Genomic DNA, 26,859 nt, shown 5'->3' with positions numbered 1-26,859 from the left:
ATAGAAACTGGAGGAGGCGACGCAGACATCAGGTATGTGGCAGGAAAAGTATAAATCATCCTCATTTTATATTGATACTGATGCACTTTAGAAATTGTGTAACACTATTTGGCAGCAGGAGCAGATTGAGTCATCTTGGGTCCAAATGCAAACAGGTATCTCCACATCCTGTTCCCCCTTTTTAAATCCTGATTAACACCCACCTGTAACATCATCTCTTCAAGCTGGATCTTCTCTTCACCGTCACTGACACAGCCGTCATGTCCGCACATCTGGAGCTGCATCTGTGAAACAAACCCAACAGAACATCTTCATTTTAACAAAGACAGCCACTGTAACATCTTCTGTTCATCAACAACATGATCTCTGTATGAGCAGACTTCACTGTCAGAGGTTGTCATCACTTAATGTTCCAGCAGGTTCTCACACACACACACACACACACACACACACACACACACACACACACACACACACACACACACACACACACACACACACACACAGTGGTGTAAGGTAACTAAGTACATTTCCCCAAGTACTGTACTTAACTACACCACATTTATCTGACAGCTTTAGTTACGAGTTTCTTCACAGATTAATTTATTTTTTCATATCCTTCCTGTCCAGTGAAAACCTTGTATCTTTTTTTTAATATGCATGTTTGTGATAAACTGAAGGATGATGAAGAAAATTCTCCTTCTTCAGCTAAATAAACTCTTTAAAAACCCTCTTGGATTAAAATGCATTGTCACAAAGATGAAAACATACGTGGTTCTCACAGGACAGCGAGGCTACAAACATATGATGATCTGCTGTAGATGAAACCAGCCAACAGGATATAAAGGAGTTAAAATGAGCTCCACCTGAAACATCTACAGCAGTAAAATGACACAAACACATTAATGCAGCAGGAATATTAATCCACAAACATCAGACTGTAGCGTCCCCAACACATATATGAAATATTACTAAGCACTCATTAGAAGGAGAACCAACTCTATTTATTAATTAATCAACTAATTAATTAATTAATTAGGAGAAAAAATAATCACATCAATTGAATCAGTCTTATTTTTGAAAGCTGTCATAAAGGAATACACAAATACAACGACTTAATTCAAGATATTTATTGAACTATTAAGAGACATGGATGATGAATGAGTACCAGTGAACAAATATACAGTCAGAGTGGATAAATGATAAGACAAGAAGTAATTGTAATTATAATTAATGAATTTAATCAGAAATGATTCAAAACAAAAAACAGGGGGAAACACTTCACTACGATCAATAAAAGCAAAAATCATTTAAGAATTAGCTCTTCATCAACTCTCAGCCAGAACACATGAAGATGGTTTTCTCCTACGTTTCTGTGCTGATGGATGAGCTGATGATGAGGGGAACTTCTCGGAAAGTGCCGAGCATTGCGTGAGCAGGCTAAAACACGCCCATCTGAGGCCACAGAGGAGACACACGGCATGTGTCCTCTGGTCTTGTTGTGTTCAGTGACTGCAGAGTTGTTGCATGAAGCCAAAAAGACTTCAAAATTAAAAAGGTACATACTAAAAAAAAAAGGTTAAAAACAAAAGCCAACACCCGATCATATCTGTTGGCCGCATTGCCAAGCAGAGAGGCTTCACCACAGAGAGCCCTAAAAGAGTGATGAGCAAAATCCAAGAGTCAGGATGTAAACCGTGAGAGACAAGAGGGCAGGACAGCATGTGTTGTGAAGTTTTATAGTGTAGAGGTGTGTTTGGGAAGAAACAGGATTCTTGGCCTCTTTTACTGATTAATATTTATACCTTTGTGTGAACTACAGGAAGCAGAGAGGATGAGAGGAATTCATCAAGTAACACAGAGTAACATAATATGACAAATAAACATGTTCATATCTGTAGCTAAGGATTATATAACAGTGGAGCACATCGAAAATAATAAATGATAATAGAAATTAAATCATTAGAAAATCATACTGGTTAACATCAAATACACTCATGTGATACTGACATTATATCACTGTGTTAAAAGTTACAACCAAAACTCATCAGATAGAAGTGGAATCCTGTAAATCAGCAGATTTTAAAGCTGAGGTTCATGGATATCAAAATGATTAGATGATCTGAAACACAAGATAAATATATTTTCACATTAAAGTAGAAAGGGACCATTTCAGAGGAGCAGGACGAAACACACTCAAAGAGGAATGTTGGTCACCCCACAATTTACAGCCCTCGAGAGGTTTAATGGTCCATCTATGTGGATGCAGTCTGTCTAAAGAGTGAACAAATCCGTTTCGATCTGCTGCACCTGAGATCCCAAACTAATGTGAAAAGACATTATTTTAATCAAGAGATTTACAGATAATAATATTCACGGATAATAACTCAAATAAGACAAATGAGAAACTTCAATGATGAACGACAAATCAACTAAATAAAAGCCGTCTGAACAAAGATCATGATTATGATGATCTATATGCATGTGTGTGTGGAGCCTGATGTTATTGTATATACAGGCTGATTGTTGTGAGAAAACAATCAGATCACAAAGTTCAGAAAACTGAAATCTGAACGTTCAAAACATATTTAAAGAGATTTAAAACCACTGATGTGCAGCGCATTGACCAAGAAGAGACAACACAACTACACCATTTCTGTTACTGTGGTTTACAGAGAGGGTGTGTGTGTGTGTGTGTGTGTGTGTGTGTGTGTGTGTGTGTGAGAGTGTGTGTGTGTGTGTGTGTGTGTGTGTCCCTCCTACAGAGACACTGAGGAACCAGGCCAAAACCTAAACCCAGGATAAAGAGGTTGAGTGAATGTGGTGTTGAAGGTGTGGAGGTGGATCAGTGTGTCAGAGACTCTGTAGAAGGACAGAGTGCCAGCAGGACAGTCCACATACACTGCTACTCTGTTAGAGACAGAGGAGGAGGAGGAGGAGGAGGAGGAGGCGTGGTGGTCTGTTCTTATGTTATTGTGACAGACAGAGTAACGACCATCATCAGAGCGGTTCAGACTCCAGGACTGATTATTCCGTCCAAACAAACAGTCCTCACTGTCTCCTCTCCTGCTGATTCCTCTGTAACTCACTGATATATTAACCCTTCCTCTCCACTCGACCTCCCAGTAACAGCGACCAGTCAGACCAGTTCTACACAGCAGCTGAGTCCACCAGTCGAACCTCTCTGGATGATCAGGATATGGTACATGTGTCACCTTCCTGTTGTTGTCAGACAGTTTGAGGTCTGTGTTTACTGTGTTTGTGTCCACTGTGAGTTCACAGACATCTGATGGAGAGAACAAGACACAATACAGCAGCAGTTTAACACAGCTGATGGTTTATTTGTTGCTTTATTAAAATACTTGGGGACTTGGGGCAGGATCAAGAAATAAGACTCAATAGTGACTTGCTGGCCGTTGCGGCCGTTGCGGTAACTGCAGCCATCAGCCAAGCCGGCGTGGGAGCGCTGATGCCGTCTCATCCCTATTCATCAGATGCTTGACGCTTGGTCAAGTGCCCCTCGCGTTGATACCTGACACCCTTTGCGTCGGTCTTATCCGCTACACATGAAGCCGCTGGGAAGCTGCTTGCTGTGTGTAGCGACACACACGATTTACCGTTACAGTTGATGCAGTCTGAAGATGGGCATTTCGAGTAATTTTCTAACCGAGTACCCGAACCTGGTCCTAATCAAGTAACCGACTAATAAAATATATGACTCATAAATGCGCTCTGTCCATCAGACAGCGCATTGCTGACGCACAGTTCAATTCCACCTGACGACCACAAGGCGGCACTGTTTTAAAGCATGGACAACCCTGACATTTACATGAGTTTCACAGACAATTTTGTGTGTGTTTTAGTTTGTTTTCTGCAGTAAACACAGGTTCTCATTAATCTTAGGCACATTTAGTTGTCTCAACTTGCATGAAATGCATACATGTTAATTTACGCATTATTTATTAGGATTTACGGGAGATTTCCTGATAGTAGTGATCACACACGGCAACAGAGCAACCATCTTGATGTAAATAAACGATCTTTGGCAGATCATGTTTTCCCATTGGATTTTAGCCTGTCATGTGACGACACACGGGTCCCTATTGGACAGGCTTGACTGCTCGGCTTCTGGGTAAGCTAACGTCACAAACACACCGGTGGGGTCGGTGTAAAGGCTGAAATAGACGAGAAACAGAGCGACTATACACCCGGCATCGCCGACAATGAAATAATCCTAGGTTACCCGGTTAATAATTCGTAACCGATTAGCAGATTGTCTACTCGGGTACCCGAGTATCCGAGTAACCGTGCACATCCCTTGTCTGAAGGCACAGGCGAAAGCAAAGACGGCATGTTGGGGGACAGAAATATTGTCTCTGATACGGGATTGCTGTGTGTGAGCGGCTAATGTTACTACACAGACACAAACAAACCGTTAGCCTGTGGCTACAGCCAGCTGCTAACGTCACCTCCCAGATAACGGGTTGTACTTTCGGTCCCATATATCAAGGGACATATTTCTAACTATTCGGTTTCAGACTAAAGGACCATGGAAAATGCGCAGTCTGTAACTATTCAGTGTTACACAGCGGTGGACTAGGTTACATGTTTGCAGCTAACTCTACTTTGCACGTTAGGTCACTCCGAGTCCTCGGTGATCTCATATGATTTTCAAATCCAGCTCTAAACATGACCTGTAATGTTTTCTTACCTGGTTACTAGTAAATGAGCCATGTCAGCATCTGTTTTCAGTCCCAGTTCAAGCTGAAGCTGCCTCCATGAGTCCAACACGTATCCGATGTATATTCAGGTGCCAGCCCGCTTTGCTCGTAATTTCGTTTCGACTCGTGACATGCCGCTGATAAAACCTTTGTCTTCTTCCTACTATGACTTTTTAGTGAACTTTGTGTGGTGGTGGGTCGTTTGCTGGCCGTAGCAGAATCCATTACTACCCACTTACCCTACCTACCTACCTACCCTACTTACCAACACTAGTTTGGGTCCACCACACTTGTCTTCTTCGTGTATACAAGTTGAAAGCCATCGAGGACGCGCATTCAGCATCATCTGACGTCATGTCTGCAAGACTGCGCAGGAAATTCGGGCCCAAAAAGCAATACATTATGCAGCACACAGCCTGGTCAAGGCAATGGAGAGTTACGTGGGTGGGCTCATTCTTTTTGGTTTTGAACGCTTCATCACCCATTAGCATTAAATAACTTAAAATGCTTGTTTATAATTTCACTGATCCTGCCCCAAGTTCCTTTAACAGACTGACTGTTAATTAGATCAAAACTTCACAATGACTCATCTTTTTGGATCTTCTTTCAAACTGACAGTTGAATGCAGATACACAAGCTTTAGATTTAAACTACTTTAACATGTGCTGCCTTGTTTTCATCAGTCAAAGTGAACACACACTTACACTTCCTCAGACCAGGTTTCAGCCTCTGCTCTCCACCATGTTCCACCCTGGAGGAAGAAACAAAGTCAGGATGAACCTTCAGAAGCTTCCTCATCAATGATCTTCATAAAGCTTCACTCAGATCACCTTGAAGACAAAACAGCTGCATTTATAAAACACACTTCATACACACACTCAATCTTTACATCAAGTATTCAAAAACAACAACTAAATAATTAAAGGTCAGCTCAAGAAAACTACGTCCAGTCGTCCACCTGAGTCTCTGGCTGCAGAAGTGTGGATCAGGTCTGTTGTTGATTATTTGGTTGAAACTGTGTCTGCAGATGAAGCTGCTCTCGGATGGAAAGATTTTCTGGTCACAACAAATAAAGTATTTGTGGGACAGCCTACATTAAAGTATTAAAGATCAAATATTCCAGATTTTGAACATTAATATAGCAGCAAACGACTAATAGCGATATGAAGATATAGTTCCTTAATGGCGTCCTGAACAGAGAATGAAGTGACACTGCTCTGTATGTTGTGATCTGAGCTTCTTTGTTTATTGTTTAAGTAGCCAATACTGCTGGCATGCATGTTGGTGCTTGTGAGCCCCTGTCCTCCCCTCATCCATTTTAAACATGGCTGCCTGGTAAGAAACTTGAGGGGAGAAACAGTCAATGCAGCAGAATATTGATACATATTTGATCAGTACTGCCTCGTATTACTGTTAGATTTGATTTTAATCATCAGTGTTTGTTCAGATGACACTGTCTTTTAATTTCTGAGCTCTTGTTGTCTGTTCATACCTGAGAGTGTCCAGTCTCCAGTCTGGATCCTCAAGTCCAGCCGACAGCAGCTTCACTCCTGAGTCTCCTGGATGATTGTAGCTCAGGTCCAGCTCTCTCAGATGGGATCTCACAGCTGAGGCCAGAGAAGTACAGCCTTCCTCTGTGATCAGACAGCCTGACAGCCTGGAGACACACACACACACACACACACACACACACACACACACACACAGATTTATATTTCATTTATTTTCATCTATTCTTCCCTTGTCAAAATTCCCGTATTAAAATTTGATCACTCATTTCTTTGAGGACAACAATGTAAACATGTTGTTTCAAAAAGGAGTAAAGGAATCCATCTAGGTCAAACTGGAACAACCGTTTTTGAACAGAGGAAGTGGCCTACGACGACCCACATGTGGCCCTAACGACTCTCAAACTCACACGTGTCCTCAACGACTCTGTAAGGTCACTCCCACACAGAGTTTAAAAGCCTGCAATTCCCCTCCAGTTAGTAAGAACTGAAGAAGCCTATTGGATGAGAGGTGAAACGTCTTCAAGAAACTGAAACAAGTCCAGTTTCCTACGATACAGTACTTAGAGCTGAAAAGTGTGTCAACAGTCTGAAGAACTGAGGTGTTTTTTTAATTAAAGATAGTTCTTGTTTGGCACAAGTTCCTCATCCATTGTGGTGCTAGCTATAACCCAAATTACATCATTCAAAATGCGCCACCCAAGGACGAGCCACGACAAGCGATGTGGCTCTAGACTGCAACCATCAAAAGAGACAGTGCAACTTAACTAACCAACAACACAAAACATGTTATTGTGCAGCTTGAAATAAGACAAGACTCCAACTGATGATGAAACCCAACCTTAATGTTTTTGTGCAATAGAGTCAGAATCACAAGAGTTAACATTATTTAAACACAGTTTAAATTATTTGTCATTTTATAATTTCTGGTCAGTGCGAGTATGAGTATGTAATGAGTATGAGTACTTGCTTGTGAATTTTGTTCTTGTGCTCCTAAAATGTTCAGTCAGGAGCACCAGAGCTACAAGTGGAAGAAGTTAGTCTGGAGCCCTGCTACAGATTTTGAATGTTGTATTTTAAATAGATTTAAACTTGTATATCCAGTAACATTTAAAGGGTTATCTCTGAAACAGAAGCTGAATCCTGACCTGAGAGTCTCCAGTTTACAGTGTGGACTCTTCAGTCCAACAGACAGCTGCTTCACTCCTGAATCCTGCAGGTCGTTGTTACTCAGGTCCAGCTCTCTCAGACTAGAGGACTCGGAGCTGAGAACTGAGGACAGAGCTTCACAGCTTCTCTCTGACAGATTACAGCCACTCAGCCTGAAGGAGAGTTAGTGACAAAGACAAACACTGATACTGTTTCTGTCTTATACAATATAAAACACATCACATTTCTATGGACTGGGTCTTTATGGTCTCAAGTGTATTACTGGGATCTGTCAACAATTAATAAAATGTCCTAAATTATACGCATATCTCTGGGATTTAGCCTGACATTAACAAAGTTTTCTTCTATTTCATGGATGCATTAATCTGTAGCGGTGCAATGAAACTAAAGGAACAATATGCATGTTTTTCACCTGATCAATCTGATGACTAAATCTTTGGACTCTTATTTGATTATTTGATATTAGGAGATTCATTAGTGGAGAAAAACCCGACATGTGTGATACAGTATCTGTTCACTTACAGAGCTTTGCTGGAGGCTTTGACCACTGGCAGCAGCCTCAGAAGAGCCTCCTCTGAAGCACAGTATTTCTTCAGGTCAAACACATCCAGATCTTCTTTTGATGACAGTAAGATGAAGACCAGAGCTGACCACTGAGCAGGAGACAGTTTATCTGTGGAGAGACTTCCTGATCTCAGGTACTGTTGGATCTCCTCCACTAGAGAACCATCATTCAGTTCATTCAGACAGTGGAACAGATTGATGCTTCTCTCTGGAGACAGATTCTCACTGATCTTCTCCTTGATGTACTTCAATGTTTCCTGATTGGTCTGTGAGATACTTCCTGTGTGTGTCATCAGACCTCGTAGGAGAGTCTGACTGGACTCCAGTGAAAGACCCAGGAGGAAGCGGAGGAACAAGTCCAGGTGTCCATTTTGACTCTGTAAGGCCTCGTCCACGGCCCTCTGGTAGAGATGTGTTGGTTCAGGTTCGTCTCTGAATGGAAACACCCACCGCCACCACCACCACCACCACCACCACCACCACCACCAGGAGGTTTGTTTTTCTTCTGCCAGCAGATTGACTCTAGAGTTGATGAATGTCAGATGGACATGAAGAGCAGCCAGAAACTCCTGAACACTCAGATGGACGAAGCAGAACACCTTGTCCTGGTACAGTCCACTCTCCTCTTTAAAGGTCTGTGTGAACACTCCTGAGTACTCTGAGGCTGCTCTGATATCGATGCCACACTCTGTCAGGTCTGATTCATAGAAGATCCGGTTTCCTTTCTGCAGCTGCTCAAAAGCCAGTTTTCCCAGAGACTCGATCATCTCCCTGCTCTCTGGAGTCCAGTGTGAATCTGTCTCTGCTCCTCCATCATACTTGACGTTCTTCACTTTGGACTGAACCACCAGGAATTTGATGTACATCTCAGTCAGGGTCTTGGGCAGCTCTCCTCCCTCTCTGGTCTTCAACACATCCTCCAGAACTGTAGCAGTGATCCAGCAGAAGACTGGGATGTGGCACATGATGTGGAGGCTTCGTGATGTCTTGATGTGGGAGATGATTCTGCTGGCCTGCTCCTCATCTCTGAATCTCTTCCTGAAGTACTCCTCCTTCTGTGGGTCAGTGAACCCTCTGACCTCTGTCACCATGTCAACACACTCAGGAGGGATCTGATTGGCTGCTGCAGGTCGTGTGGTTATCCAGAGGCGAGCAGAGGGAAGCAGTTTCCCCCTGATGAGGTTTGTCAGCAGCACATCCACTGAGGTGGACTCTGCAACATCAGTCAGGATCTCAGTGTTGTGGAAGTCCAGAGGAGGTCGACACTCATCCAGACCATCAAAGATGAACACAACCTGGAACTCTTCAAAGCTGCAGATTTCTTTGGTTTCAGTGAAGAAGTGATGAACAAGCTCCACCAAGCTGAACTTTTTCTCTTTCAGCACATTCAGCTCTCTGAAAGTGAATGGAAATGTGAACTGTATGTCCTGGTTGGCTTTGTCTTCAGCCCAGTCCAGAGTGACCTTCTGTGTCAAGACTGTTTTCCCGATGCCAGCCACTCCCTTTGTCATCACTGCTCTGATTGGTTCGTCTCTTCCAGGTGAGGCTTTAAAGATGTCTTCTTGTCTGACTGTTGTTTCTGGTCTGTCTGGTTTCCTGGATGCTGCTTCAATCTGTCTGACCTCATGTTCATCATTGACCCCTGCATTCCCTCCCTCTGTGATGTAGAGCTCTGCGTAGATCTGATTCAGAAGGGTTGGGTTTCCTGCTTTAGCGATCCCCTCAAACACACACTGGAACTTCTTCTGAAGGTTAGATTTGAGTTGACGTCCACAAACTGCAGCAACAGTTCCTGAATGAAACACAACACATCAGTGAGTGGATGTTAGTGTGAAGAAGAAAACAGTTTATTGAGGAAAATCCTCTTACTGCTCTGCAGACAGTCAGCCGGCAACCTTGCTAGCTTTCGCCGCACGTGTCCGTCAAACTTTAGAATTATTCTCGGTTCCTGGGCCCATAACCTGTTAACAGGTAGGCTTCACAAGGCGGAATAATAATTCTAAAGAACGGTGTCTCTTCAGCCAACCGGCATAGTTTATTTCCGTGCTCAGAACATTTTATCTCGGTGAGAGACAGGTACAAAGAGACTATATACAGAGTTATTCAATGTAGCGCCACTAGGTGGCACCTCCTTTTGTTTAGTGGGTAATGTAACCTGTACGATGAAGAAGAACAGGTGTACTTCCACTCCCCGTGAGAAAGGATACTGCCGACAGAGCGAAGACTCCCCATTTTATTTTGTCTTTATTTTGTAAAGTGATGGTGCAAGAACCTCGGCCTGGATCATTTGCATGTATGCCTGTAACATCGAGTGCCGTAGAGACCTGACATGGTGTGGTCAGTATTATGAATAAAAGTGCCGTGCGGAAACCTCCACATGTTGCCTGCCGTCTCTTGAGTAACCGGAGCTACCCGCACTAAAGTGGACCATCACCTTCCCCTTCACCAGCCCACATTACAGTGGGCTGTTATAACTGACACTCTCAACTACAACTCTGAGTTGTTTGAACTACAGAAATCTGTTTACAATTATCTTAATGAATAATGAAACAAGGACAAAGCATGTACACTGCGTTGTTTGTTTATTCAGAATGGAATGGATCACAAATAAATAAAGTAATGATTAAAAAAAAACCCACAAATGCTTGACTTAGGGCCCGGCCCGGCCTGGCCCAGCCCGGTCCGAGGATAGTAGCGGGTATATCTAACCGACCCGTACCTGTCAAAGATCAACTCCTCTGCCTCCGACCCCAGGAAACTATTCTCCATGTTCTCTTCCCTCCCCACCGCTCCTACCCCTCCCCCTCCTTCCTCCCTCACTGCTGATGACTTTGCAACTTACTTTACCAAGAAAGTGAAAGACATCAGCTCCTCATTTACTCCTCTGGCGATACAGAAAGCACCTCCCCCAACATCTTGCCTTTCCTCACCACCCTGATCAACTCCTCCCTCACTTCAGGTCGTATTCCAGCTCCTTTCAAGACAGCTACAGTAAAGCCACTCCTAGAGAAACCCACCTTAGACTCAGCTGACATCTGAAACTACAGACCTGTATCTCTTCTCTCGTTCCTCTCTAAAATCCTGGAATGCGCCATCTACAACCAACTGTCCTCCTACCTTTCACAAAACGACCTCCTTGACCCTAATCAGTCAGGTTTCAGGACACTCCACTGAGACGGCCCTCCTCACAGTGACTGAGTCCCTCCGTGCCGCCAGAGCCTCGTCCCACTCGTCTGTCCTCATTCTCCTCGACCTATCTGCTGCGTTTGACACAGTCATGATCTAAAAATGTGTGTTACAGTCTACAGTACCCAAGGAAAACATATTCAACACCTTTGTAGATGGATTTTAAGACTTTTAAATAGCTTCTAGGTAGGGATGTCCCGAGCCAATCTGCGGGATCGGGATCGGGATCGGGGCCGATATGGGCATTGCTTCACTGATCGGGATCGGCAATTTTGAACGTGGACCCAAGCCCAGAGCACAATTTGTGGAAGAACGCAGACACGTGCGCAACGTTAGTCTGGAGAACCTGTGGATACAATTTCTGAAGTGTGGAAATATTTTTTTTTTTTTTTTTAACTTTATTTTTTTTTTATTGAACAACACCGCCACAGAAAAATACATGTTTCAGTTGTTGCATTTTTTTCTATGTAAACATTCTGCTAGATCATAAAACAATGACAATGTAAAAGAAACAATTCTCACAGTTTTTGGCCCTGGTGCACAGGTTGATAGACTTTAACAGTATTCCACCCTCACCTAACCCCATTCCTCCCCCACCATTTCCAGCCACGGTGCCCATCGGTCCTCAAATTGTGTGTTTTGGAGTCTCAACATAAAAGTTATCTTTTCCATTATGTAAATTCTCTTAACTACTGACCACCATACATCAAGTGTCGGGGGATCTCTTTTAAGCCAGTTTAAGGTAATTGCTTTCCTGGCTGCTGTAAGTAGTATATGCAGTAGATATGTCTTTTTCCTATTCACCTTTGTTTCAGGGAGTGCCCCAAGGATGGCCAGCAGTGGGTTCCTAGGCAACTGAGAAGCAAATATTTTGTCCAATGAGTCAAATATCTCCCTCCAAAAGTTGTCCAAAATTGGACACTTCCAAAATACATGTGTGTGGTTCGCAGACTCATCTCCGCAACTCCTCCAACATGCACCTGTTTGGCTGGGATCTATTTTGGAAAGGATTAGCGGGGTTCTAAAAAATCTGTGAACTATTTTCCACTGGAACTCTCTCCATAGGTTTGCACAAGTGACTTTATGCACTTCTGAAGAAATACTGTCCCAGACCTCCATGCTTATCTCTAGTTCAAGTTCTGCTTCCCATTTTTGTTTAATATGCAGAGTGTTTTCTCGTTTCATACTAGACAGCGCGCTATATACACTAGATATTGGCCTCCTAGTATGCTCTCTTTTTTGGATCCTTGTCAAGTACTGCTCAATAGGTGAATCGGATTTTTTAATGATAGTCCAGTCTGGGTGTTTAGACAGATAGCTGAAGGTACCTATAAAAATCTGATCTTGGCAGACTGAATTCATCCACTAACTGTTCAAATGTTTTTAATTCCTGTTCGGAAATATTTTAAATTATAAGCGAAAGCGGTCCAACGGCGACATGTAACATCTGCAATCCGACCGTTTCGCGAGCTGGTAACAAAAGAGCTGCATTTAATACTACAAATTTGATACGGCGCATAAAAAACAAACAAACAAACACTCAAAGGAATACAACAAGTTCACTCAAGCAATACAGGCAAAGGCACCGAAGCAACAAACACTCGCGGATACTTTCAAAAGGAAAGAGAAATATCCTCGAGACAGCGACATGGCCAAAAATATTACAGAGAAGGTCACTGAATTCATCGCTCTGGATAACGAGCCCACCTCCGTGGTCGAGGACCAGGGTTTAGTCACTGACTTTGTTTACTTGGTTGTTTTTGTTAAAAAACAAAAAACAAATGAAAACCAATGTTGCAATAGCATATGCAGAATAAGAAAGAGCTGTATGAAAGTATTTACTTTGTTTCAACAAAATAAAAAAACCTATTAAGGAACAGCTTGGATGCAGGTAATTTTTTTATTAATGCAGCTGTATTATCTAGGAAAATATTAGTTAGGTCTAAGTATCGGATCGGGACTCGGTATTGGCAGATACTAAATATTAGTATCCCCGGGATTGGGGTAAAAAAAAACCTGATTGGGATATCCCTACTTCTAGGGTCTTTCTTGAAAAAACTGAATTAAATGCTTTATATGTAATGTCTTTCTGACCTGCAGATACTCTGATACTGCTTCAACTAAAGCTCATCAAGTACTCCTGTCTCTGCTTTCACTCAGTTATAATGCAGTCAGTCTTACTAACTTTTAACTTTTCCAAACTAAAAACTAAACTTTGTCCTCTGTTCTCTGAAGGCTCTCCAACATCACCGACACTCGCTGACACTGAGAGAGAGGTGAAGACAGAGATTATGGCTGGTTGCACCAACAAGGATTCATTTAATCTAAGATCAGATCTAATCTGAGTTTAGTAAAACCAGGTTTAAAATGAGTTGATCCAGATTTTAAATTAGGCAGAGCTCTGTTGTTTTCCTGTTTTCTTAATGCCCACGTTGACTCCGCTGTTTGAACAGCCACCGCAGGACGCTGCAACGCCTTTAATCCACACTGCAGAAGCGAGCTGCAGTTTTTGCCGAATGCTTTGACACATGTTGCAGACTTTGGCTCACTGTGTCATAACTTAACACACAGGCCGAGTAAAACACAGCACATGAAGATGAACTCCTAACTTATACGGCAAAATGAAACTCTTGAAACAAAACCTAACAATCCCATTTCAAAACTGTTTTTAGCATCAAAACGTTAAACACATGCACCTTTGAATTACTCTTTCCTAGCAGCAACAACACACAGATGTGCTTTATGCAAAACACAGCTGCATTCAGTACTTTGGATGGTTTTTGACTTTAAAAGACTCGTACAGATTTTTTTTGTGAAAGATTGATCCACTACAGTTGATCCAGACACATGAACACAAAATGGAAACACTTAAGAATTTTTTTTTGTTTTTCAGGTTTTTGCAAAAGTAACAAAGTTCCAGGAATCTCTAAAAACAGAAACATGCAGATAATGTACAGTGAATATAGTGAGTGTAATTGAAAACACAGGACTGTCACATATACATTTACACATGTATGTGTGATAGTTATATATGGGGGGGGGGGGGCTGGGGGCTTACTTGCACATAGCCCCCCCCCCAATAAAAATAACCTAAATTATTCAACAAGTGTATTTTCAGACTTCACATTCTTCACATTTTAGATTCACATCTAAAAAGAAATGCATGATGTGGCGAGCCTCTACGAAGTTGTGATTTATGGTGGCATGGTATGAGCTGCATACGGGCAAAAAAAAAAAAAAATCACTTTTGTGTCCCCCTAATCCTGACATCGGATCTGCACCCCTGCATCAGATATTTGTCTGCTTCTGTTGCCTGCTCCCCTTCTTCGTCCTCTTCCTCGTCCTGCTACTGCTCTTACTCTCCCTCTTCCTCTTTCTGCCTCCATGTTTCCAAAGTTGGCACAAAGGAGCTGAGCTCACATCAGGTGTATTTGTAGTGCTATGGCTTAGACTGATTTGTCTACAATGAGATTTTAAATGTTTTCATGTGTGTGAGTCTGTGTGCTTTTTCGATTTTAGTTGTGTTTTGTATTTTAAATAGATGTGTTTTCCCAATAATTGCGTGAGATTTCCTTTTTGAACAATTTGTCTTATGTAAAAAACAGTGTGTTGGAGAATTTCAAACACAGTGCAAAGCATATATTGTGTTTGCAGGGTTGGTGCTTTTGTTTAGGGCATGGTCACCAAAGTTAGAGGTTGTGATGCTTTGGGCATAGCAACCACTTTTAGTGTTTAAGCATTAGGCAAAAACTGTAATATACAGGTATGTTGTATGTTTTTATGTGCGTAAACAGCCGAGTACCTTTGGTTTTGGTAGAAACATCAGTGGTCTCATCTGTTCTGTTGGGAGGTTGGACTGAAACAGAAACATACAACATCTTTTGAAAAATGCCAAATATTTAAATGCATTTTGGTGGTTACATTTCAAGCAAACACAAAATCAAGAATAAAAGGCTTTAACTTGACTTATTAATTCAGGGGGAACATTTACCTGTGAAATAATTGGTGATATTGGTGATAATGTCTCTTCCAGTGTTGACACCAGTCAAATTAGGTGTGTTGATGACACTTCCAGTCTGTGCTGTGACTATTGTGCTTCCCACTTGAGTTTCAGCTGTTAGAAAATAGACAAAATAATTAGGAACCACAACTCACTTTCCTTTTGTCGATGTCTGAACTATGTTTAGGTGGTTCAGAGATTCTACTTTGTTAGAGCAGATTGACCTGAAAGATTAAGAACAAGTAAAGTCTGGTGAAGCCGCTGGGTCAGGACAGTTGTTGAAGCTACATTATTTTGAAAATCATAAATAAATAGCTATGCTAGTAGCTTGTTGCTCCCCAACACTGACTGTAATTCATCTTAAGATGATGATGACAAACTACAATAACACCTTCCAATGTGATGCAATCCAATACTAAGACATGAAAATGGTAAGGAAATTCTGCCTTACTAAAAACAACCTGAACACTACAGCCTCAAAAGATTAAAGAAGTTGGTACTGGATGTGACGCACACTGGACTGTGAAGTGTGTCTGCTGGGCTCAGACCTGCAGAGGAGGTACATGTTTGTCCAGTTGAAAAGGGAAAACTCAAACCACAGAGAGGAAGTATGTCTTCTTTCACTTCTGAAAACTGACAAGGCTCGCTTGGTTCTGATTGGCCAGTGAACCCAGTCCTGAAAAATGTCCCTCATGCCCTGAGAGGGCGAGTAAAGAAACCGGGCCGGACAGACGAAGAGACATCTTATCAACAGAATCAATATTCCTGCTCACACCAGGATAAGATTGACTCTATTGTATTAACAGTTACATTAAAAACATCAGATCTGCTCCGATCAGACCATGAATCTGATTAGATCGTGTCAGTCGTGTCCTGGTGTGATCTGGAATATTGATTATTTGATCTGCTGTGATTTGTCCTGTACTGGCTGCACCCAGAAGAGCAGCACTGCTGTGCACGGGGTATCTTCCATTTTCAAAGAGACATCTTATGTCCACATGTTAAACCTTTGACATGAAAGCTCATCATTCAAAGGAGAGCTGACCATGAAGTTAGCAGGACGACTACCAGGACCCGAACCTGACAACTGAGGGAGAAGTTTCTAGGAGCTTTTATGTCACATTATTTACTTGTTTACCCATGTATTTGTATTCATGCATTGTTTTCACAAGCTCACATTAGCTGATACAGACACACAAACTGCAGTATCATTTCTGAACATCTTTCCACAAACTGTTTGTTTCAGAGCGACACTTGTTAGATACACAGACACAAGTTAGTCTGTTGGTTGGTTCCACCAAAACCTAAACTTTGTCTTTCAGGGCTTCCATACATACCAGAGAATACAGCAGCTTTACTTTCACTCTGAGAGGAAGAAGGTCCTCTGTTCTCTGAAGTTTCTCCAACATCACCGACACTCGCTGACACTGAGAGAGAGGTGAAGACAGAGATTATGGCTGGTTGCACCAACAAGGATTCATTTAATCTAAGATCAGATCTAATCTGAGTTTAGTAAAAACCAGGTTTAAAATGAGTTGATCCAGATTTTAAATTAGGCAGAGCTCTGTTGCACCATTAAAATGAATCTCTGCTCAGTTAAACAATGTTTATTCATGTGAACCATCAAACCTCCATCCTCTCCAATAACAATTATTGATGCTTCAACCTTTTCTCCTCATTATGAAATCAGACCTCTTTGTTTTTCTCTGCTGAAAACAATGAGCTTCTGTACTGAGAGGCCTGTTCCTTTACAAGTATTGTGTCGTCGACTCTCTTTGTCTGAAAATGATATTAAAATAAAAAAATGTGACTGACCTTCTGGTCCTGAGCTGTTGGCTGACAGACTCTGCACCAGGTCATTCCTCTTTATCTTCTCTAAAATCTTCTTGGTCACCTTCAGAGCTCCATCAAGTTTGAAGGCGTCCACCATCAGATCCACTGTTTCCCGTCTTTCTGCACGCTTCAGCTTGGACTGTTTGATGGGTTGGTAGCCTTCCAGGATGTCAGGCTGCTTCAGATACCGTTTGAAATCCTTGAATTCTTTGACTTTTAGATGGTCCAGAGTGTTGAAAATGTCCGCTCGCTTCATCGTGGCTCCCTGCTGAAGACAGGCAGTGTTATCACCTGAAGGAAAACCAGCCAGGCTTCCAGCAGCTGGGAAACATCAGTGAAGACCGGTCTTAACTCTTGAGAAGCTGCTGCATTTATTATGTGACTCATTGCGACCTGTACTGACAACAGACACAACCTGCTAACCTTTTTATTCTCTGCTCTGCTCGCAGTCATCGTCTCTTTTCTGCCTCTCTCTCTTTTCTGACCACACTCTGCCTACGCACAGCGAGCACATGTTGATGATCACAACACAGGAACAAGCTTTGTTTGAGAAAAGACTGCTGATAAAAAATATTCTACATCAGAGATCAGACGACGAGACGACCCTGGTTGTACGGACTGACCAATCAGAGGTCTGCAGTGTTTTAACTCCACCTGTTAATATCAGATCAGTGTGCTAGCTACGTCAACAGGACAGTAACAAACAAGACACCATGTTGGTCCAGTTTTAAATATACACGGCTCACGAGTGGCATTCGTCCAATCAGGTGCAGCCAGTGAGTGTTTGTGTGGTTGTCGGACGGTGAAGCCTGTTTTGGTCGAGTGTTCAAAGCTGGGAAGCGCCCTGTGCTCTTGTGTCACATGACGCCCCTGTGGACACCAAGACTGAACATAATGGTGAGTTTGCAGCCTGAACACATTTATAGTCTACTGATGTTTATTTTCAGGCCTCGGCTGGACAATAAAGTTGTAAAGCAACATTACAACATGGCTCTCTTGCATAAAACTGTGAGCTAACGTTACTTTTCCATGTTGGGAGATGATGTGGTGATAAGAGTGATAAAACACACAGCAGGACCTGACACTCCCTCATCTCTCAGCAGCAAAGTCAGCTCAGATTAACATCAGTACATTAAATTGGACGAAACATGAAAAGACTCATTTTGTTGAGAAAGTCACATTTCATAGAATAACTAGTGAGTTAATTCATGAATATTCAGAACTTAAAATAGTGTTCGTTCAGTTCATCACTGCTCTCATCCACAAGTTCATGTTGTAGTTTCTGCATCAAAGGTGTGTCATGTTACCTGTCAGAGTTCTCACCTGTTACAGTCCGGATGAGGTCAAAGAGTCATTCTTCCTTCGTCTGCAGACTCTGACAGACGCTGCTGGTGTCTGTGTTCATCTGACCGACGGCCGTCACATCCTCATACCTTCAAATACAAATCCAGACGCGTCAATGACGTGAGAGCAGAAACCCAGTGTGAGCTGTAGTGCTGCCAGTCAGCAGCAGGTGTCAGTGTTACAGAAGGTCTGTCAGTCAGCGCTCTGATGGGAGAGATTTCACAGCAGTTAGACACACTGACAGAGATCCAGAGTCCAAACTGCAGGAACAATGAAGCCCCGAGAAGAAGAAGAGAAAGAAGAGCAGGTTGATTATTGAATGAGGGAGAGAGAACAGTCTGTAAACTCATGACAACATGTGACAAACACAAAGTGCATCAACACAGAGACAGAGAGGTGGACTGAAACCAACCAGCAGATATCTGACACACATTTACAATAAAGCTGCCTCTTTCAAATGTTTGCTCTGTTTCATTCAGTAACAACACCATTAATGTTTGGTGGCTGAATTTAAAGGAGTCCTTCACATGTTGTCACATCTCAGTATCTTAATACAAAACTCACATGCTGTATGTGTGTTGAGAGAGTCGCTGCTGATGATGTGTTCTGCTAAACTGGACTTTCTTTCATTGTCACATTATAATATTAATAAAATCAATCAGCTGATCAAACTTTGATGAGCACATGATTCTGGCTCGGTCTCTCTTATTGAAACTAAACTTCTCTCCACAAACATGTTACATTTAGAATAATGAGGTCGTTCTCTACAAAAATACATCTTTATTTTAAAAGCTGCTGCAGAAATAACATCATTGTTGTTGGTGGACTAAGAGACTGGACTGTCCGGCTGCACAACTCTTCAGATTATTGGAGGAAACAGAACAATGAAAGACTCAGCAGTTGTTGTTGATGTAATTCTTCTGGATCAGAACCCTGCTGAGGAGTATTAACCTCCATGGCCGCTCACTCACACTGTCAGTTTGTCTCATACTGCTGTGGCTGCTTTGTGCTTTTCAGCAGAGCGTCTGGATAATAATAGAAACATCAGAGCTTCAGTTCTTCATGTGAGTCCATGTTTGAATGGTTCAACAGAGAATCTGGTCCCTGCCTCTCAACTAGTTTCTTATTAATAAAGACAGAAGTTGTGTCCAAATGAATTCACTGTTTCTACACAACTAAATCTGTCCTGAGGAGACAAACGGGACGTTGAGTCTGACTGAACATTTTACAATTCACATGAAAATGTGAAAACGATGACGAGCCTTGTTGTTCTTCCTCATTTGCACCGGTTGATCCTGTCGACCAACGAGCTCGACACCTGTCACACATTTCAACAGGTGTTACTGTGATGATTGTGTCAAACTAATGAAGACACACACAGTCTGATAACACGAGTCTTTACAGGAGAAAACACACAAATCACACATGAAGAAGTCACATTAAAAACACACATTTACCTTTTTGTCTGCAGACAGAAATCATGTGAGTCACACCGAGACAGGAAGTGAAATGGAGAGAGAAGTGAAGCTGTGTGTACGTGTGTGAAAGTCACGGACTTGGACTTAATAATGTCAGCTGCAGCACATTTTAAATCTCTGGTGTCTTCTTGTAAATTCAGCTTGAAATAAAATACATGAAGATGTTTCTGTACTTGTGAAACGTGTCATCGCTGTAAGAGCCTGTCTGTTGTTCATGTTTAAAGTGCATCTTACCTCCCAGCAGCTGTTTGAACTGATTTCATCTGTTACACTAAATGTATTAGAGAATATAACACACTGACAGTAAACATGTCACATTTACAAATACAGTCAACAGTAACTAATACAGGCTGCTGCTCTGGAGGGAGAGGAAAGTGGAGGAAGTCACCAGACTACCTTAAAAAAACACTCAGTTCTGAGACTTGCTGTGTCAGGAGAAACTGTATGAACTTTGTGAAACGCTCTACAACACATTCTGAACTATTTGGGCCGACTTGTTCATTCGGCAAACGTCACACATGAAGATGTTTCTTTGTGTAATAAATACATTTCTTCCAGTGATGTCTGTATGTTTGTATATAGAGCAGGAAGTGAGATCAGAACTCAAGTGGTCACAAGACGAATGTCAAGACACGTCTAAGGTCAGTGTGAACTGACAGGCCTGAAGCTGTTCACTAATGATCGGATCAGTGAGGACGGAGGGTAAAACCAACCAGTCTGTCTCTCAGGACGCACCTGTCTGTCTGCGTCCTAACGTTGGTCAGGGTTAGTTCATCTAGAGACCAACAAAGCTCAGACTATAACTCGACCCCTGGGTCCGCCCACTGAACTGTCCATGACAGGTAATGGATTACTCATAAAAAGGTACCTATCACGTTATGTACCTTGTAATATCCCTTTAACAAATATTCATTAAAGTATTTGCAAAAATCCCCTTTTATAAACTCAGGCCTCTTTAAACTTGCTCTGCACGCCCTGCTCATGAGCAGAGGAAGTCATGTGACGGAGGAGGAACCACCACAGTTTAACACCAGAGGCAGCTGCTCACTTCCTGTTTCCTGTCAACAGTCAGCCTCATATACATATATAACATGACCACCATCATTCACTGACCTTATTGTAACCATGACGACAAAGCTCTTCTAAACTTAACAGAGTCGTGTGAACCCAAAACCCAGAATGATCTCTGAGCTTCACCAGGTTGTCCTCGTGGTGTCACGTCAGGAGGCAGTTTGGTTTCTGCAGCGGTCGTGGTCTGTAATGTCGTCTTGCTGAGCTTGTTTGTCAAAGCACTTTGTAAAGGTGATATATAAGTAAAGTTGATCATATTCTTATTATTAAAGAAAGAAGCACAGTGTTTGGACTGAAGTTGATTTCTTGTTGTCACATTAAAGCTGAGCAGACTCTCGGCTCAGGATGAAAATCTGTTCAAATACTTCTGACTGCACAAAGAAATCCACCTGGACTACAGCTGTTATTAAAACAAACTGGACTGAGATCAGTCTGTAAAATACTGAGAAGAAATGATTGTTGGATGTCAACCGGCTCCTTTAAGCAGATATTACCAACCAAAAGCAACAGACCAGAGACAGAAACAAGCTGCTGACACACAGCTGGAGGATCTAAATCTCTTCTCATTTAACTTCAGTGTAACTCAGAAGCTCCAACAGCTCAGACTGAGAGGAAGCTGCAGTGCTGTAGATTTAAAATGTCTCAGCTGTTTGTTTCCTGACTGAGCTGAACGTCGAGCTGCAGCCTCGTCTTCAGCAATGATTGTGTCAAACTAATGAAGACACAAACAGTCTGATAACACGGGTCTTTACAGGAGAAAACACACAAATCACACGCGAAGAAGTGACATTAAAAAACACATTTACCTTTTTGTTGAGGCAGAAATCATGTGAGTCACACCGAGACAGAAAGTGAAAGTTAGAGACAGAGACACCGACACAGGTGGGCGAGACATGAAAACAAACGTCCTCCTGATTCCTTCGTGTGAAAAACACTAGACTGAAGCTTGTGAAGAGGATGTGCGCAGCACTCAACAGGTATTTAGCTGCCTTCGGGGCTGGTCTGTCGTTTCATCGGGACTACTCGGGTCTTTCCGGTGACGCTCGGCTCTTCCCGTACACAGCAACGTGAGGAAGTTTGCACAAAGCTCATGAACAACAGGTCCAGTGCTTGTTTCAGTGTCTTTACTCAGCTCCTGGCACACAACAATGACTCAATCTTTGGTTTTACAAGTTTTCATATCCATAAAAATCTACTTACAAAACTTTGATTATTTTTATTTTAACCTTTGCCTACAAGTTCAAGAAACATTTAAAAGCTTCAAACCTTCTCAGAGTTAAATTCATATTTTTACTTTAACATTTATTTGAACATTTGTTTGTATTTGGCTCAACACACTGTTCCCTGATATTGTACCTTAACACAGAGGCTATATGTCCCTCTGACTGCTTGGAAACATATACTTACCCTTTTGTCCCTCAGAGGTACTCATAGTTACCTTGAGGTCACATAATCAGACTTGTGCAGGTACATTAGTGTAGATTTGGGGATCAGAAATGGACTACACTCCTGACAGTGTATCTATCAATTTATTCCATAAAATAATCTTTGTATCTTATTATTGTGTTGTTTCTTATATTCTTGTATTTTGACTTCACAGTGGAAAGCAAAGGAAGAACATCAGCTACTTCCCGTGGAGAAAGCCTCGGTAGCGGCAGTAGCAAATGGCTCAAAGTGGCAGTTAATGACCTTTTGGCTAAAAGGTTCAAGATGTGAATCTCAAATTTTAGCACTGTCCAAATTATGCCGAAATTAATATTGCACGTTTATGAATGATGCCAACAGTACACTGCCTCACACGGGGCACCATTATGTGGTGCTCCTCACACGGGGCACCACATAATGGTGCCCCCCACACATTATGTGGTGCTTCATGCAACAGGAATAGAAACTATATGTGAAAGTTGTAAATTCTGATTACATTGACCTGGGGCCGGCTCTTGACATAGGTCATATAGGCGGTCGCTTGTAGCACCACATGCTGGAGGGGTGCGGCCGATTGGAGTGTGTGAGCACTGACTGAGCTGAAAGTGGGGGGGTGCATCTGAGGTCAGAGGAGAGAGAGGCAGGTTATAGGTTTCTATTTTTACATTTAAAGGTGCGAGCCTTCAGGTGTGCAATTTAGAAAACGGAGAAAACAGGAGGAAAATAAATCCCAATATGACGTCTTTTATATCATTAAAAACAATACTGTGTTGTATAAAGACGCTTCAATTGTACTAGCAAGCTTAAATTAAAATAGAGAAAAACACGCTAATAATGCTAGATAATGCTAACATAGCTTATGTTAGCTGCTAAGGATGTCTATGAATCATCTGAATGTCAAGCCTGTTCACTTATTTGGCTAACTGTTGCTTCTGTCTGGTTAACTGCTGTTCAGTGTTCCTCCTCCTACCTACAGTGTTTGACATTCACTGAACAAAATGAACAAATAATTACTCATATTGTTGGGCATGTGTAACTATTTAATTGTGGTGCAACCTCTTTTACCAATCGATCGACCTACCGACCGATTGTCCGACCATGCAGGCTGCAGTAGTTGTTTGTCCATCTCTGTCTGCTGCAGCTACATGTTTTTTTTGCTTTACAGTAATGATCAGGCTGTTCTACTCTATAACTGTCCGGATGCATGTATGTAATGTTTGAATACAGCTGCTGGTCAGGCAACAAGCAGCACCACCACCACATCCAGTACGCCACCTACCTTCAGTGAAACGCAGCCTGAAGCAGGTGAGTAGGGCTGTAGTTATCGATTCTTTTTGGAATCGATTAATCTAGCACTTTATCGATCGATTAATCGATTAATCGTATATATATATATTTTTTGCATTTTTAAACAACCAAAACAAATAATGCATGACGAAAATGATGTGGCTGTAAAATGATGAACCATTTGGCTTTCATTTCTTTAAAAAACAGAGGTATTTCTTACAACTCCAACATTTGGCTGTACAATTAAATAACAATACAGTTTCAACTTACTGTAAAACATGTATAACATGTAACACTATGAATCAATACAAACTTAAATAGTAACGGCCATTTTGCCTTAGTGTTGTCTTATACAACATTACAAAAAGGGATTGCACCTTCTAACCACCTACTAACAAATAATATAATAATCTGGGATAGGCCTATTTGCTATGGTAACCTAGCAACCTATGTGTGTGCACGCATGCTGTGTTATATATAATTTTATGTTATACATAGCACCAAATCACAACAGAAGTAATTTAAGGTCACTTTTCCTATAGAACCGGTCCGGACCGTGTTCATTTAATTAATAATTTCTTCATCGTCGCGCATCTACAATTCTCCTCCGCTCTGTTTTACGAAGGGAGGAGCTCCGGACCGACGTAAACAAACACACGTGCACACACACTTACAGACAGACAGAGAGAGAGAGAACATGTCACGTCGGTCTCAACTGTCTGTAAAGCAGATATCATATCTACGTTTTTTAAACGCGCACAAACTGATTCTGCTCTTGCATGTCATCTCGAGCCTTCGCAGTTCTCCGTCGTGGTGGCGGATACGCAATGCAACCCCCCCCGGGCTGCTGGAGAACCAGCGTGAGGACGTGAGTTTAGAGGACCAATCACAGCCCTTGCCGTCTCCGTTTCCCCTCGACGGAGTGACGGACACTCCGCGCCCGGAGAGTACGGAGAGGCTCTCCGTCAGGCTCTCCGGCGACGGAGAGGGCTGTCCGTGTCCGTGTACAGCACTTTACGCAGTAGTATTAACGGTCCGTGTGGAACATTCAAGATCCCTGCGCGTCATAGGAATTTAACGACGCTTCGAGGCAGAGTTTTTGCCTCGACCAATTTTTGTAATCGAGTAACTCGAGTAACTCGATGAATCGTTACAGCCCTACAGGTGAGTTCTGTTAATTGTATGTTACTGTGGGCTTTGTCTAGTACCCTGTATTATTCAGTGTTTTTGTTTGAAAAGTAATTAAACTGTTGATGTTTCTGATGGCTATTGTCATATATTGTGGTGACAAATCCTAATCTAACCTAGGGCTCTATCATAAAGGAATACACAAATACAACTACTTTATTCAAGATATTTATTGAGCAACTAAGGGATATGGATGAAGAATAAGGACCACTGAAATTACATACATACAAACATGTACATAACAAGAGTGGAAGAATGATAATGAATGGCAAATGTAGGTATTACACTATTGCTGACAGAATCAATAAAAGCAAAAATCATTTCAGTATTAGCTCTGCATCAGCTCTCAGCCAGAACACAAAAGGATGGTTATTTCCTATTTTTCTGTGGTGATGGATGAGCTGATGATGAGGGGAACTTCCCGGAAAGCGCCGGAGCAGGCTAAGACAAGGCCTATCTGAGACCACAGAGGAGACTCCAGTCAAAAAGTTAACTAACAATAAAGGAATTTCTTCAGCTCTCAGTAAAAGGTTAAAAACACAAGCCAACGCCTGATCATGCCTGTTTTCCACATTGCCAAGCAGGACTGCTTCAACACAGAGAGCCCAAAAAAGAGTAATGAGCAAAATTGGCTCTTCGACTCTACATGAAGATTTTGTAATGGAGGTCCGTCTGCACGTAGCAGCAGCTCTATCCACTTATAGACACATATTTACATATACAGATACAGATATGTGTGAGTGTGTGTGTGTCCTTCCTACAGAGACACTGAGGAACCAGGCCAGAATCTAAACCCAACATAAAGAGGTTGAGTGAATGTGGTGTTGAAGGTGTGGAGGTGGATCAGTGTGTCAGAGGAGACTCTGTAGAAGGACAGAGTGCCAGCAGGACAGTCCACATACACTGCTACTCTGTTAGAGACAGAGGAGGAGGAGGAGGAGGAGGTGAAGAAAGAGAAGAAGGAGTAGGAGGATGAGGAGGAGGAGGGGGAGGAGGAGGAGGAGGGGAGGTCTTTAGTTTTCTTATTGTGACAGACAGAGTAACGACCATCATCAGAGCAGCTCAGACTCCAGGACTGATTATTCCCTCCAAACCAACAGTCAGCACTGTTTCCTCTCCTGCTGATTCCTCTGTAACTCACTGATATATCAACCCCTCCTCTCCACTCGACCTCCCAGTAACAGCGACCAGTCAGACCATTTCTACACAGCAGCTGAGTCCATGAGTCAAACCTCTCTGGATGATCAGGATATGGCTGCTTCTCTTCCACATGTGTCACCTTCCTGTTGTTGTCAGACAGTTTGAGGTTTGTGTTTACTGTGTTTGTGTCCACTGTGAGTTCACAGACATCTGATGGAGAGAACAAGACACAATACAGCAGCAGTTTATCATCTAACACAGCTGATGGTTTATTTGTTGCTTTATTAACAGACTGACTGTTAATTAGATCAAAACTTCACAATGACTCATCTGTTTGGATCTTCTTTCAAACTGACAGTTGAATGCAGATACACAAGCTTTAGATTTAAACTACTTTAACATGTGCTGCCTTGTTTTCATCAGTCAAAGTGAACACACACTTACACTTCCTCAGACCACCAGGTTTCAGCCACTGCTCTCCACCATGTTCCACCCTGGAGGAAGAAACAAAGTCAGGATGAACCTTCAGAAGCTTCCTCATCAATGATCTTCATAAAGCTTCACTCAGATCACCATGAAGACAAAACAGCTGCATTTATAAAACACACTTCATACACACACTCAAACTTTACATCAAATATTCACAAACAACAACTAAATAATAAAAAGCTGGTCGACTGAATAATCATTGAATAAATTCATTTTCCTACATTTAATAATGTGAAGTGACAGAATCGACCGCAGTGGAAAATATATGAAACATAAAATAAAACTACGACTGAACTTTGAACCTCGACTTTTAAAACAAAACAAACGAGACGTCCTCAAAGTGTTCAGAAAAAAATCCTGACAACTGGACAAACTCCTTCTGATGAACATCAGGTCAGATCAGGTATCTGAACACTTTCTGACAGCAAACTTAATGCTTTTAAACATCTTTTAAA

The 26,859-nt window shown here is 42.0% G+C and overlaps 1 protein-coding gene across 1 annotated transcript in view; it reads right to left on the bottom strand.

Moving 5' to 3' along the window:
- LOC311271323 (uncharacterized protein) overlaps window positions 1-26,859 on the bottom strand; it is a 207,725-nt gene that overhangs the window by 24,799 nt on the left and 156,067 nt on the right. Inside the window, exons 11-18 of the mRNA XM_084376939.1 lie at window positions 26,360-26,409; window positions 25,764-26,125; window positions 16,965-17,247; window positions 16,487-16,576; window positions 15,141-15,263; window positions 14,952-15,005; window positions 7,922-9,755; window positions 7,378-7,551 (exon numbers count right to left, since the gene is read on the bottom strand). Coding sequence (XP_084233065.1) covers window positions 7,378-7,551; window positions 7,922-9,755; window positions 14,952-15,005; window positions 15,141-15,263; window positions 16,487-16,576; window positions 16,965-17,247; window positions 25,764-26,125; window positions 26,360-26,409 — 2,970 coding nt within the window. The remainder of the gene's footprint in view (window positions 1-7,377; window positions 7,552-7,921; window positions 9,756-14,951; window positions 15,006-15,140; window positions 15,264-16,486; window positions 16,577-16,964; window positions 17,248-25,763; window positions 26,126-26,359; window positions 26,410-26,859) is intronic.

This window comes from Pagrus pagrus (genome assembly GCF_965226575.1).
Source record: "Pagrus pagrus genome assembly, chromosome: 2".
Taxonomy (NCBI): Eukaryota; Metazoa; Chordata; class Actinopteri; order Spariformes; family Sparidae; genus Pagrus; species Pagrus pagrus.
The sequence above is the reverse complement of the archived record's forward strand: the minus strand, read 5'-3'. Positions and strand labels throughout refer to the sequence as shown.